At 46.0% G+C, this 15099-nt stretch overlaps 1 protein-coding gene across 1 annotated transcript in view; it reads left to right on the top strand.

Annotated features, from left to right (window-relative positions):
* The window catches only part of xkr4 (XK related 4), a gene marked incomplete at both ends in the record, with an annotated part of 321722 nt that extends 306889 nt beyond the window's left edge, over positions 1-14833 (top strand). The window contains 3 exons of the mRNA XM_084327214.1: positions 9819-10006; positions 13877-14043; positions 14233-14833. Coding sequence (XP_084183340.1) covers positions 9819-10006; positions 13877-14043; positions 14233-14833 — 956 coding nt within the window. The remainder of the gene's footprint in view (positions 1-9818; positions 10007-13876; positions 14044-14232) is intronic.
* Positions 14834-15099: the final 266 nt, after the last annotated feature.

Here is a 15099-nt window from a genome sequence, read left to right on the forward strand (position 1 = left end):
TATATGCCGTTCCAGCACATGCCATGTGCTGCACACGTGCTGCAAAGAACCATCACAGTCTCCCTTGAGGACAGAAGCCTTGACACCACCCTGGCAAAGTGCCGCAAGATTGTAGGCCACTTCAAGCACAGCCCTGCCAGTACAGAAGAACTGCAGCAGCAGCAGACTGCCCTCGGACAAGCAAAAGAGCCCATGATACAAGATGTATCCACAAGGTGAGACTGTTTAACTACCTGTTGTATGCTTAGGGTAAATTTAGTGTGTGTGTGTGTTTATTTCTTTGTATTCTGTACAATTGCATCATGCTGCATTAACAACCCCCAGTGGGACTAATAGTTATTTTATTGAATTGGAAGGTGGAATTCGACACTGGCCATGATCTCACGGTACCTGAGGAACCAGGAGGCTGTGACTGCCACTTTGGCCCAACAGAACCACAAGCTGTCCATGCTGACCCCCACAGAGTGTGACAAACTGAAGAAGCTGGAGCTTGTACTTGAGCCCTGCAGGTAAGTGTCTCTCCCTCTCTCTCTCCCCCCATACACCCCCCTCCTCTCTCTCTCTCCCCCATACACACACCTCACACCCCACTCTCTCTCTCCCATACACACACCTCACCCCCCAATCTCCCCCATACACACACCTATCTCTCTCCCATACACACACCTCACCCCCCCCTCTCTCCCCCATACACACACCTATCTCTCCCATACACACACCTCACCCCCCCTCTCTCCCCCATACACACACCTATCTCTCTCCCATACACACACCTCACCCCCCCCCTCTCTCCCCCATACACACACCTATCTCTCCCATACACACACCTCACCCCCCCCTCTCTCCCCCATACACACACATATCTCTCTCCCATACACACACCTCACCCCCCCCCTCTCTCCCCCATACACACACCTCACCCCTCTCTCTCCCATACACACACCTCACCCCCCCCCTCTCTCCCCCATACACACACCTATCTCTCTCCCATACACACACCTCACCCCCCCTCTCTCCCCCATACACACACCTATCTCCCTCTCATACACACACCTTCACCTCTTTCTCTCTCGCTCTCTTGTTTCACTGCAGGTATGTGACTGAGCTCCTTGGAGGGGAAACCTACGTCTCATGCTCTGTGGTGCTCCCCGCACTCTGCCACCTAAACCGCATCATGGACCTCAACGAGGAGGATCCGGGCTACATGGTAAAGTTCAAGGCCAGCTTCACGAAGGACCTGGACGCACGCAAAGCGACCCTCAACAACAGATGGCTGAAGCTGGCTACAGCCCTCGACCCGCGATTCAAGGACTTGAAGAGCGTACCAAAGGACGAGAGGGATGATGTGTGTGTGTGAATGAGAAGACCAGTGTTAAGTCCTTAGGCTGTCATGAAAAGTCCTATGCAACTAATTAATTGTCCCTCTTATTAGGTGTGGACCTGGCTTAAAGAGATGCTGCCAGGACCAGAAGCAGACAAAGCTGCTCCACAAGCCACAGAGGACGAGCCACCAGCGAAGAGGACCCTCCTCCTGCTGTCTTCAGACTCTGATTCAGATGAAGTCAGGGTACTGTCAGGACAATTAGACCTCTACAAAGCTGAGCCCAGCATCGGAATGAATGACTGTCCACTGGAGTGGTGGGCAGCTCACGCAAAAGCCTATGGACAGCTGTCTCCTCTTGCTCGCAAATATCTGGCTACTCCTGCTACCTCTGTGCCATGTGAGAGGCTATTTTCACTTGCAGGTCACATAGTCCAAAAGAAGAGGGCAGCCTTACTCTCAGACAATGTAAACAAGCTTGTTTGTCTTAGCAATTGGCTCAAGGAATAGATTTGTCATGCATACAGTAGACCCTGCACTAGACCCTGCACTAGACCCTGCAGTCATGCCCCAGACCCTGTAGTAGACCCTGTAGTCATGCCCCCAGAAACTGTAGTAGACCCTGTAGTCATGCCCCCAGACACTGTAGTAGACCCTGTAGTCATGCCCCCAGACACTTAGTAGACCCTGTAGTCATGCCCCCAGACACTGTAGTAGACCATGCCCCCAGACACTGTACTAGACCCTGTAGTCATGCCCCCAGACACTGTACTAGACCCTGTAGTCATGCCCCCAGACCCTGTAGTCATGCCCCCAGACACTGTAGTAGACCATGCCCCCAGACACTGTACTAGACCCTGTAGTCATGCCCCCAGACACTGTAGTAGACCCTGTAGTCATGCCCCCAGACACTGTAGTAGACCATGCCCCCAGACACTGTACTAGACCCTGTAGTCATGCCCCCAGACCCTGTAGTCATGCCCCCAGACACTGTAGTAGACCATGCCCCCAGACACTGTACTAGACCCTGTAGTCATGCCCCCAGACACTGTAGTAGACACTGTAGTCATGCCCCCAGACACTGTAGTAGACACTGTAGTCATGCCCCCAGACACTGTAGTAGACACTGTAGTCATGCCCCCAGACACTGTAGTAGACCCTGTAGTCATGCCCCCAGACACTGTACTAGACCCTGTAGTCATGCCCCCAGACACTGTACTAGACCCTGTAGTCATGCCCCCAGACACTGTACTAGACCCTGTAGTCATGCCCCCAGACACTGTACTAGACCCTGTAGTCATGCCCCCAGACACTGTACTAGACCCTGTAGTCATGCCCCCAGACACTGTAGTAGACCCTGTAGTCATGCCCCCAGACACTGTACTAGACCCTGTAGTCATGCCCCCAGACACTGTAGTAGACACTGTACTAGACCCTGTAGTCATGCCCCCAGACACTGTAGTAGACACTGTACTAGACCCTGTAGTCATGCCCCCAGACACTGTAGTAGACACTGTACTAGACCCTGTAGTCATGCCCCCAGACACTGTAGTAGACACTGTACTAGACCCTGTAGTCATGCCCCTAGACCCTGTAGTCATGCCCCCAGACACTGTACTAGACCCTGTAGTCATGCCCCCAGACACTGTACTAGACCCTGTAGTCATGCCCCCAGACACTGTAGTAGACCCTGTAGTCATGCCCCCAGACACTGTAGTAGACACTGTACTAGACCCTGTAGTCAGTATATTAATATTTGAATAGTCATATTTGGCACTATATCGTCGAGTTGGACGTAGTCTAAGTATTAAGCTAATAATAGTCTGTTAATATATAGTGCTTCGTGCGGTGAGAATACTACCGTAGTCAGTACCCCATCGTTTCGGGCAGAGAACTGGCTGCTTATCCAGGGTGGTTGACCCCACGTGAAGCTGCACCCGAGGAGCCCCAGAGCCGACGAGCGAGTGGACCTGTATACCGGATTATTCTGCCGACGACAGCCCGCCTTCCCAGGCACGGATTATGCTTTGTATACTTTGATTATTCCATGGATAAAGACCCCCGACACTGCCGTGTGTTGGAACCCCCCCCCCCCTGGAGAGGACGCAAGGTGAGGAGACGCTCTGCAAGACGAGGTCGCTTCACGTCTCTCCTCCGTGGACCGGATGACGCCGGCCCACAAAGAGTCCACCTGCTTTCATCTGTGGTCCAAGGATCGCCGGCGCATTGAACGGCACTACAGTGGGTTCACCTGGGATACCCTTGGCCGGATGAGGCAGCCGGATTCTACCCCCCCCCCCCCTCCTACTCCTGTCGGCTTACAAGCGACCGGATTAACCCCCCCCTAGTGTGTCCAGTATATAATCATTAAAGTATCATTGCTGTTATTCCCTAAACTATTCCAGGTCGTACTGTACTAGACCCTGTAGTCATGCCCCCAGAAACTGTAGTAGACCCTGTAGTCATGCCCCCAGACACTGTACTAGACCCTGTAGTCATGCCCCCAGACACTGTAGTAGACCCTGTAGTCATGCCCCCAGAAACTGTAGTAGACCCTGTAGTCATGCCCCCAGACACTGTAGTAGACCCTGTAGTCATGCCCCCAGACACTGTAGTAGACACTGTACTAGACCCTGTAGTCATGCCCCCAGACACTGTAGTAGACACTGTACTAGACCCTGTAGTCATGCCCCCAGACACTGTAGTAGACACTGTACTAGACCCTGTAGTCATGCCCCCAGACACTAGCTTGCTGTGGGCTGTTTTGATTTTTGAGGATACTGTAGCTTAGTGTAAACTGTTATTGGCTGTATCAGCAACAAATGTTACCTTATTGAGAGGTATGTTTTCATTCATTTTATTTTATTCAATTTAATAAAATTGATTTCTAAAGCATTCTTCACTTGCAGGTCACATAGTCCAAAAGAAGAGGGCAGCCTTACACACAGACAATGTAAACAAGCTGAAGCTTGTTTGTCTTAGCAATTGGCTCAAGGAATAGATGTCATGCATACAGTAGACCCTGTAGTAAACCCTGCACTAGACCCTGATTTTTGAGGATACTGTAGCTTAGTGTAAACTGTTATTGGCTGTATCGGCAACAAATGTTACCTTATTGAGAGGTATGTTTTCATTCATTTTATTTATTTATTTATTCAATTTAATAGAATTGATTTCTAAAGCATTCTTCACTTGCAGGTCACATAGTCCAAAAGAAGAGGGCAGCCTTACACTCAGACAATGTAAACAAGCTGAGGAATAGATGTCATGCATACAGTAGACCCTGTAGTAGACCCTGCACTAGATCCTGCAGTAGACCCTGCAGTAGACCCTGATTTGAGGATACTGTAGCTTAGTGTAAACTGTTAGCTGTATCAGCAACAAATGTTACCTTATTGAGAGGTATGTTTTCATTTTATTTATTTTATTTATTTAATAAAATTGATTTCTAAAGCATTCTTCTTGGTGTATTTAATTGATCAGTCACCTGCTACAATAATGTAATGTCCTTGAATTTTAAATATTTATATGAATATGAAATATAAATATGCGATTAAAATGCGATTAATTAGATTAATTAATTACAAAACCTGTAATTAATTAGATTAAAAATTTTAATCGCCTGACAGCACTAATATATATATAAAGTGAAGTGTGCAGAGATCCAGTGCGGACTAGTGCAGTGCAGTCAATGTCATTGAGCCAGTGTCACTTGGGGGCAGAGGGGGGGGGGGGGGGGGGGGGGCTGAGGCATTGATCAGCCTGGCGGCTGAGGGGAAGAAGCTCAGTCTGTCCTCTCTTCTCCTCTCTCCTCTCCTCCCCACCCCCACCTGCTGTTTGTTCCTCCTCTATGCTCTCCTCTCTCCTCATCTATTATCCACGGTGTTGGGAGAGTCATTTTAAAATGTTGTCCATTACTGATTACATGTTACTTACGATTTTCATTGACCGTGTTTCCAGCGTCTACTCATGGACCTGACAAAACATTATAAATTAAAAGTTTATTCTGGAGCATATGAGTGTACGGGTTCTATTCTCTTTATTGTGATTATTACCTAACCCAGCACCCAAAGGAGTGATGTGCGTAGGTTATTTGTCTTACTTTTCATTTAATATTTGGTCGTAGGCCTATTTGTATTTTTGGTCACACAGGTGGAATTCGACAACTATTTTGTTGACATGTGAAATAATGTGTGACTATGTTTAGCCTGACATGTCTGCCCTCATCTGCTCGCACATGAGGCAGGTGGGCAGGTGGCTCCTGGTCGGAGTCTTCATCTCTGTGCTCCTCAGGATGCAGATCCACATCCATGGGCAGACCGGCTCTCATGGCAAAATTGTGCAGGATGCAGCACACTACAATGATATGGAATACTTTGGGGGGACTATATAGCATTGCCCCACCACTAAGATCCAGGCATCTAAACCGGCTTTTTAAGATGCCAAATGTGCGCTCGTGTAACGGAGGTACCGCTCAACTCAAAGCCTCATCGTTCTCATTCTGAAAGCCGTCTTACAAATCTAACAGAAAAAGGCAGATTTAGATAAGATATTTTAGATATCTTATCTAACATTTCGCTGCCTACGGTGCACAAGGGCGATGATACAAACGGTTTAAAGATGAAACCGATTATCAACGGTTTATTTGTATCCTATAATTCCAGGCTGAATTTACAAGAGAGAAAACATTGCAGCCCTCATTTCAGCACCACAGGTGCTAAAGAGAGAATGAGAGAAGGAGAGAACAAGCGAGAGAGAGAGGCAGTACAGAGCTCTTATAGGGCGGACAGAATAAGCGGGGGGGGGGGGGGGGGGGGAATTAAAAAGGCACGCATTTGTGGTGAAAGAAAGTCACGGTTGATGAAAATGACTTGCATTCATAAATCATTGTATTCATAATGTGTTCATAATGGTGGATTATGCTCCTCTGGCAAGTTGTGTCCTGGATAGGTTGTGGTGATGCAGCTACTCCCAGCTAGTGCTCAGAGAGAGAGAGAGAGAGAGAGAGACTCCAACATCACAGGGGGCAGCCTGATTAGAACAACACACACACACACACACACACACACACACACACTCACTCACTTAGGGGCATGTTACACACAGTGTTTTTGTGCTCGTTTTTATACGTTTTTGAATACGTTTCATGTCCCTTTTACACAGAAATGCGCTTTTTTTCAATGGTGGATACGTTGTGGCCCTAGCTGAAACGCTAAATTGTGTTTTCGTTTTGGAGCAGCGCCAAAAAACTCGCCGACAACAGTCGTGTAGTCTGCACGGAGCCGTTGTTGCGAAAACGCCCATGCGCAGTAGATACCATCGCGTGCCCTCCGGTGGCAACAGAGTTTGTGTGTGTGGGTGTGTGTGTGTGTTTGGGACAGAGCTCCCAGCTCTGTGTCCCTGTGTCCCAAATAGCTGCAGCTACCATGTGTTGTCAAGTTATTGTTATAAGGACCCCAGTCCAAGCTACAATTAGTCTGCATTCCCTTAACAATTGTTTGTATTGAGCCGTATTGTATTGTACCCATTATGCAATATGTTAAATAAAGTTTACATCCATTCATTCTGCTAGCATTACCGATTGCATGAGCAGCTGGCTAACATTAGCTATCAGACCCTGTTAGCTCAGAGCTCCTCTTTCAACTTAACAAGCATTAAACAAAATGGCCCAGTCATCTATTCACCTTTGTTTAATACACACAGCGTTGTCTCTGTTATGTTATCTAACTACTGATAGCTCCCGATATCATCAGTTTGGTGCTGGCTAACTAGCGTGAGCTAACGTTAGCTTCTAGCCACAATGCTATACTGTTATAATGGCATACTCCATTGACGTTAGCATGCAGCTAACAATGTAGCTACCGATCATTTTTTAGACTAAACTATCCGCTCTTGGTGGTCACTTGTGTTTTGTTTCATCAACAAATGACAGGCAGAACACACAGTGAATGTATCCGTTTTGTTTATTGCACTTTTATTAGGCTTTGCTGAAAAAGAATTGCTGCATTGGGTAAATAGGCAAGATGGTGGCGCCCATAGGCGCCCGCCTTGTTGACATTTCTTTGCAGGAACTTCCAGGAAGTGTATTGGCACATTCAAGTTCTGATTGGTTGAAATTGCCTTCATGTTCGCCACCTACTGCCACCTACTGCTTTGGCAGTGTACTACATCACTGTGCCCAGGTGACAAAAACGAAAGTAAACGAAAGTGTGACTCGAGGCTGCCACGTTGCGGCGAAACTCATCTGACAATGAAACGAAAATGAAACGAAAGGTGTAACCGCCGCCTTACTCTCTCACACTCACTCACTCATAATATCTACTGCTTCTCTCTCTCTCTCTCTCTCTCTCTCTCTCTCTCTCTCTCTCTCTCTCTCTCTCTCTCTCTCTCTCTCGGCCAATCCTCCTATATGTCATCTTAAATCGAGGATAGCTCTTTTCTTACCCATGTTCCGTGTATATTTGTCTCCCTTTATTAGATTGTCTGTCCAGCGTATGCTATTAAAATACCAAAAACATACCAAAATGTGGAAACAAAATCCACTTACAAGGAGGAGGGCATAACAACACAGAGAGTAAAGATAAATGCTATCATGTTTGTTCAGTGCTCTCTCTATCCCCCCCCCCCCCCCCCCCCCTCTTTATTTATCTATGTCTCCCTCTCTCGCTCTGCTGCTAGAGGCTTATTTGTGTCTCCTAGGTGTTGACGTTGTCTGGGTGCAAAGTTAGTTGGGCTCACAGTGTCTGTCTCTTACTCTCTTATTTTTGAAGGACATTTTTGCTAACACTGACAACCTAACCACTGTAGTGATAGGTAGCTACTAGAGATGAGGGAAAAAACACTGACAACCTAACCACTGTAGTGATAGGTAGCTAGATGAGGAAGAAAACACTGACAACCTAACTACTGTAGTGATATGTAGCTACTGTAGATGATGTAGGAATATGGTAGGTAGAATGCATGGCATTGTGGTACAGTGGTTAGCACTACTTGCCTCACAGCAAGAACATCCTGAGTTGGCATGTTCTCCCCTTGTTTACATGGGTTTCCTCCAGGTACTCTGGTTTCCTCCCACACACAAGACATGCATTCTAGGTACTGTACATACTCCTGCCATTGACCTTGACCAAGGGACTGTCATTACTACTGGAGTCGGTCCCCAGGCACCCGTCTGTGGTTGACCACTGCCCCTGAGTGGTTAGGATGGGTCAAACGCAGAGGGATCATTTCCCCACAGGGACAATGAAGTACAGTAACTTACACATGGAGTGATCGTCCCCACAATTATTTGCGCCAGGTCATTTCACATGTGTTTTCCTGTTGCAGATCATTTCATCCATTTGGGCTCCAGGCTGAATATAATGAGGAATCCTTGGTCTACTGCATTTGAAACACAATTTGTTTATCCCAATTTGTTTACATTTACATGTAGGCATTTAGCTGACACTTTTATCCAAAGCGACTTACAAGTTCTGTACGACAAGTCATCAGGAAGGGCACAACTCTATCAGCTGAGTAACAATGTTCATCAAAGTGTTGAGTGCTACAGTAGTGTAGGTTAGTTTATTAGGACAAGTGCATGATAATAAGGTTAGTTAGGGATAGGTTTATTTTTAATTTTTTTTAGATAATGGTTGAAGAAGTGCATCTTTAGTCAACGGCGACGGGTTTCGGCTGTCCTAACTGGGTTGGGTAGTTCATTCCACCATTGTGGGGCAAGGACTGAGAAAAGGCAGGTTCTCCTTGATGACCCTCCCGGAGCTCGGATAGGAGTGGGTCTGAGGCGGCCAGAAGATGCAGAGGGTAGGGGTCTTGAGGGTGTGTAGTTAGAGACAAAGGACCAATGATACACTGTACAATGTACTTGATCTGTGTTGCCTTTTGATTTGTGTTTTATTACACGTTCATACATACCAACTATTCCGCCTGTTTTATTCTCCACCCATCTATCATCCATAGCAACACTACTATCACCGACATCCAAGAAGGGGGATCCCTTGAACGGCCCTTCTAAGGTTTCTCTCCTCCACATTGCCTGGGGTGCTTTTTTCCTAATGCTAGGTTTTTCGTTACCTTTGCTGGGGTATGTCTGGGAGTGTTGTTTTGGATTTCATGATGGGTTTTTTGTTCTTGATTTATTGTGATGTTTCTTCTTGACTTGTTTAAAGAAGTCTTGTCCAGCCCATGAGGACATTAACGTGGGATTGCGGGCTTTACAAATACATTTGATTTGATTTGCCTAACACCTAAACATTCTGACAAGTTTACAAGTCACTTATTAGATAAGATAAATCCAACACACCTCAAGTGTTCCAGATGTACAGTATGCAACCACTATTTCCCCCCTCAAGTCTGTAAACAGCTCTAATGAGACAAACATCATACGAAATAATAGACAAACTTCAGGCACTCTTCTTTCATTTGACGACACCCTTTTTCTTCAAGGGCACCAGCATTTTATTGAGTGTCCGTCTCGTCTCTCTCCACCTCCTCCCAGGCATGACTGCAGCTGCGTCGTTGGTCTCGCTTGCGTGGGCCCTGGCGTCCTACCAGAAGGCCCTGCGTGACTCGCGGGACGACAAGAAGCCCATTAGCTACCTGGCGGTCATCATCCAGTTCTGCTGGCACTTCTTCACCATCGCCGCACGCGTCATCACCTTCGCCTTGTTCGCCTCCGTATTCCAGGTGCAGTGGTTTTATCTACTCGTTAATTAACGATGGCCAGAGCGAACGCAACTCAAACTCGTATAGAATAATGTCTAGCCAGGTGCTCAGTCTTGATTAGTACTGAGGCAGAAAATGATACCAGCACTCCCTGATAATATTTGTCAGTGTGTCTTATTTATGGGTAGCATAGTAGTATTAGTACAAAACTTTACTAGTAGTACTACTAGTACAAAAGTATTATACTGATGGTGCCACTAGTTCAAAATGCTTCTACTGGTACTACTACTAGTACAAAACTATTCTACTGATGATGCCACTAGTAATAAACTATTTTACTAGTAGTATTACTAGTACAAAACTATTCTACTAGTAGTATTACTAGTACAAAACTATTCTACTAGTAGTATTACTAGTACAAAACTATTCTACTAGTAGTATTACTAGTACAAAACTATTCTACTGATGGTGTCACTAGTACACAACTCTTCTACTAGTAATACTACTAGTACATAACTCTTCTACTAGTAATACTACTAGTACAAAACTCTTCTACTGACCTCTTCTATAGGACTACTAGTACAAAATTCTTATACTAACCTCTTCTATAGTACTACTAGTTAGGGGTGGGAATCACCAGATGCCTCACGATACGATACTATCACGATACTTGAGTCACGATACGATAGTATTGCGATACTAAATATATTGCGATATATTGCGATTTATTACCTTTTTTCAACTGCAAAGTAAAACTTTGTCAACATGTTTTATCTAATAAAATAAAGTTCAGTCTGTCCATCTCACTTCAATAATTTTTATTGCAGAACATGGTATTTTCTCAAGCAGACAGATGTAAACACTGTAATCTGTGTTGCATGTACCTGACAAACTGAACTGTTTGTATTACAGTCATATTCCAACTTAACTGAATGCACATGTGTGTGTGGACTACTGTACTATTACAGGTATTGAAATGAACAATGCAACTTCCTTATACAAAAAAAAAATACAATACATTTTTATAAACATTTTATTAAATATCGATACTTGGCGTCCCTGTATCAATACAGTATCGCCACGCAAAGTATCGCGATACTACTACGTATCGATTTTTTCCCCTACTACTAGTACAAAACTCTTCTACTAACCTCTTCTATAGGACTACTAGTACAAAACTCTTCTACTAACCTCTTCTATAGTACTACAAGTACAACACTCTACTAGTAGTGTTATTTAGCTGCCCATTCATTAAAGCCCCAATGTGTGATGGCTGGAGCTGGAGCTCAGAATGAATGCATGGTCCAGTATGTCAACACAGGTGTTGCAGTGCCTGTTTGCAAAGCCTATTGGATCATTTATAACATTTCATTGTCAGTATACTCACAAATAGTTAGCTCTATTCACTTGTTTACACCTCACTAGCATACTTGTTTCACTGTCAGGAGGAAAACTAGGTACATATAAGAATTTGTTCTTAATTGCTTGCCTGGATAAATAAAGGTTAAAGGCCAACTTGCAGGTTGTATTTTTGTTCAATAAACAATGTGACTAGGCCAACGCTGACTTTCATGAAGAGGGAAAAGAAATTCTAAATTGACCCAGTTTTAGCATTTTTATCAAACACGTTGTCCACCAAACCACAACCTCCACGCACATGCATATTTTAATCCATGGTTCATAGCGTGCGTGTGTCATCTTAATGATGACGTCACACTGGGTACAGGACAGCAGGGCCTCTGAGAGTCACAGGCAGGTAGTGGCACGAAGCACAGAGCCTTGCTACTACTAGCCGAGGAGCTAGTCTCTGTTTCACCTAACACTATTGCTCCGTGATCATAGCCATTCATCTCTAAAGCTAACCACTATTTGTAAAAGCCACAACCACGTTACCATATTTGTAATAATGTAAATCATTGTGTCGTTGTACATATTGTGTTTATAACGTTAGTAGCTAAGTTAGCTAGCTTGGTAGCCAGCATTCTCGAAACTCCTAACATGGCCCGATTTAAAATGGTTCTCTCCTCTTTGTATACCTTTGTCCTCACAAGTATTCTGCCAGGGAACTTATGGACACGACAATAGTAGTAGTTATAAGGTGTTTGAGCTTGTAACGGTAACGTTAGTTAGCTAATAGCTATCGTGGTAGCCCCTTTCGTGACTGTGATGCACCGAGTGCTATCCGAGGGGGCTACTATCGTATCAACATGCCGCGACGTGTAGCTTGCAAGCCGGCATGATGCGTGTGCAGTGCTTTGCCCCACAGGTCTGAGAAGAGGACCTGCACATTTTACTCGTTCCCAAAAGTTTTTTACATGCACGACAGTAGACATAATGCTAACGTTAGCGGGGTAACGTTAGCCAGAGCCATATAGCCAGCTTGATACTATGACCCGGGGATAAGGCGACAGCCCACAGACCAGTAGCGCTGCTGTACTAAACAACAGGCTGCCTAGTGGTACATGTAGTTCTTTTTTACGACATTAAAAACCTTATAACTACCTTGTTTCAATCAGTTGTAGCTGGTCCATCAAAGTCTCCGACGATTAAACCCATTTGCGTCTTGTAAGGCGTCCATTTGGATCAAGGAAATAGCTTTCTGCACTCGTCAAACTCCATTGTAGTGGATCAGAAGTAGGGAAACTTGCCTCGAGTGACGTCACGGCACTGATAGCGTCTGATAAGATTTTTGATTGGCTCCATACATGTTATTCGTGCGTGGACCTTTTTAACCCTTTCTGAGTGGCATTTCCGGCGTCAAATGGAAAAAAATAAATAATGAAATTAGATACCAATGATGTAGACCCATAATTGCAGAGTAGGGTTTAACCTGCAAGTTGGCTTTTAAATAAAAATAAAATAAAAACCAAGGCGCTGGTATTAGAACTGTAGTTGGTCCCCGGGTGCCCCCCCCCCCCCTTCCCTGTGGCTGCCCACTGCTTCTAAATAGTAGATGGGCTCATCATCACCATCAACCTTTATTTATTCTCGAAATTACAATTGAGGTCACCCTCATTTTCAATGTAGACTTTAGACTTTACAGACATTTCAATGCACACATTTCTACAATATAACAATAATAAATATGAATAACTATCTATATAGGGTTGGATGCAGAGGTACATGTTATCGTTATATACAAACAAAACAATTCCAGCAGCTCCCCCAGCCCTCAGTGTAAACAATAAAAAGGTAAGGCTGGGACAGAAAGCTATAGAGGGTGCTGTTTCCCCACAGATCAGAGATTGGGGCTTTAAAAACACACTGAAGCATGCTATCTGAGAGCTGGTGTCTTCTTCTGCGTATTAACCTTCTGAGTTGTAGCCTATAGGCTATGTAGTACATGGCTATGTATCTGTACTGTATCTGTGGGGCGACAGTGGTGCGGGAGGTAGAGCAGTCGTCTGGTAATCCGGAGGTTTACATTCCCGCTCCTCCCGGGCAGCGTGTCGAAGTGTCCTTGAGCAAGACACTTAACCCCTAATTGCTCCCGATGAGCAGGTTGGCACCTTGCATGGTTGCCTCTGCCGTCGGTGTGTGAATGTGTAAGTGAATGGGTAAAATGTGAGGACCAAATTGTTAAGCCATTAAAGGGGACATGCATTGCTATTCCTTTCACTATTTGGCCAACTTTACACCAACTATTCCTACCACTATTTGGCCAACTATTCCTATAATTTAGCCGCAGGGGGCATAATCCCACGGGACAAAGTAAGTTGGCACCTTACATGGTTGCCTCTGCCATCGGTGTGTGAGTGAATGGGTAAAATGTGAGGAACAAATTGTAAAGTTTGGATAAAAGAGATATATAAATGCAGCCATTTGCCATTTACTCGTGCATATAGCCTGTGGCAGAATCCAGGCTGAATTGTGTGTATTCTATGGTTCCAGCTCTACTTTGGGATCTTCATCGTGCTCCACTGGTGCGTCATGACCTTCTGGATTGTCCACTGTGAGACAGACTTCTGCATCACAAAGTGGGAGGAGATTGTGTTTGACATGGTCGTAGGGATCATCTACATCTTCTCCTGGTTCAACGTCAAGGAGGGACGCACCAGGTGACGACTTCTTTTCACTGATAAAGTATAGTAAAGAACAATTCTAGATGAGTTATTTTTGTCTTCTTTGTGTGAACAAGCACCTACTGTAGCCAAGTTCCTTGTATGTGCAATTGTGCATCGTACTTGGCAATAAACACGACTGATTCAGATATGTTCATCTACATTGCCTTTCTGTCTGTACCACAGGTGTCGCCTCTTCATCTACTACCTGGTGATCCTGGCGGAGAACGCGACTCTCAGCACTCTGTGGTACCTCTACCGGTTGCCCCACGCCACCGACTCCTTCGCAGTCCCCGCCCTCTGCGTCATCTTCAGCAGTTTCCTGACAGGCGTGGTCTTCATGCTCATGTACTACGCTTTCTTCCACCCCAACGGCCCGCGTTTCGGACGCTCGCCCAGCAGCCAGGCCCTCGACCTCGACCCCACCGCGCAGTTCTCCACCCTACCCTCGGAGGGCGCCACCAACTCGCTGCGCTCCAACCGCGGCGGCACCCAGACACTGGAGCGCGACGGCGGGAAATACTCGGAGCGAGATGGCTGCATGCCGGTGTTCCAGGTGCGCCCCACAGTCCCCTCCACACCGTCGTCTCGCGCGCCACGCATCGACGAGACCGTCATCAAAATAGACCTTTGCCGGAACCGCTACCCGGCCTGGGAGCGACACGTCCTGGACCGAAGTATACGCAAGGCCATCCTGGCCATAGACTGTTCCTCAACGCCCCCCCGGCTGCAGTACAAAGACGACGCGCTGGTGCAGGAGAGGCTGGAGTACGAGACCACGTTATAGTCCGATCCCAGATCAGTCGTCAGGTCCCGACCCCGAGTACAGGGGGGATGGAAATGGGTTGCGGTTGCTGTTGTTGATAAGGAGAGGCCATCTTCAATCCAGATCACATGAACAGCAGCACGACTGTGGCAATAAGAAGCTCTTATCCTCTCTCTCTCTCTCTCTCTCTCTCTCTCTCTCTCTCTGTCCTTCACTCTGCCTCTCTGTGTCGACACTCGCATACAGCATCTGACCCTGTGCTGTTTTGCACGGGAGAGGGTTTAGGC

This window comes from Notolepis coatsorum, assembly GCF_963971535.1.
Source record: "Notolepis coatsorum genome assembly, chromosome: 13".
Lineage (NCBI taxonomy): Eukaryota > Metazoa > Chordata > Actinopteri > Aulopiformes > Paralepididae > Notolepis > Notolepis coatsorum.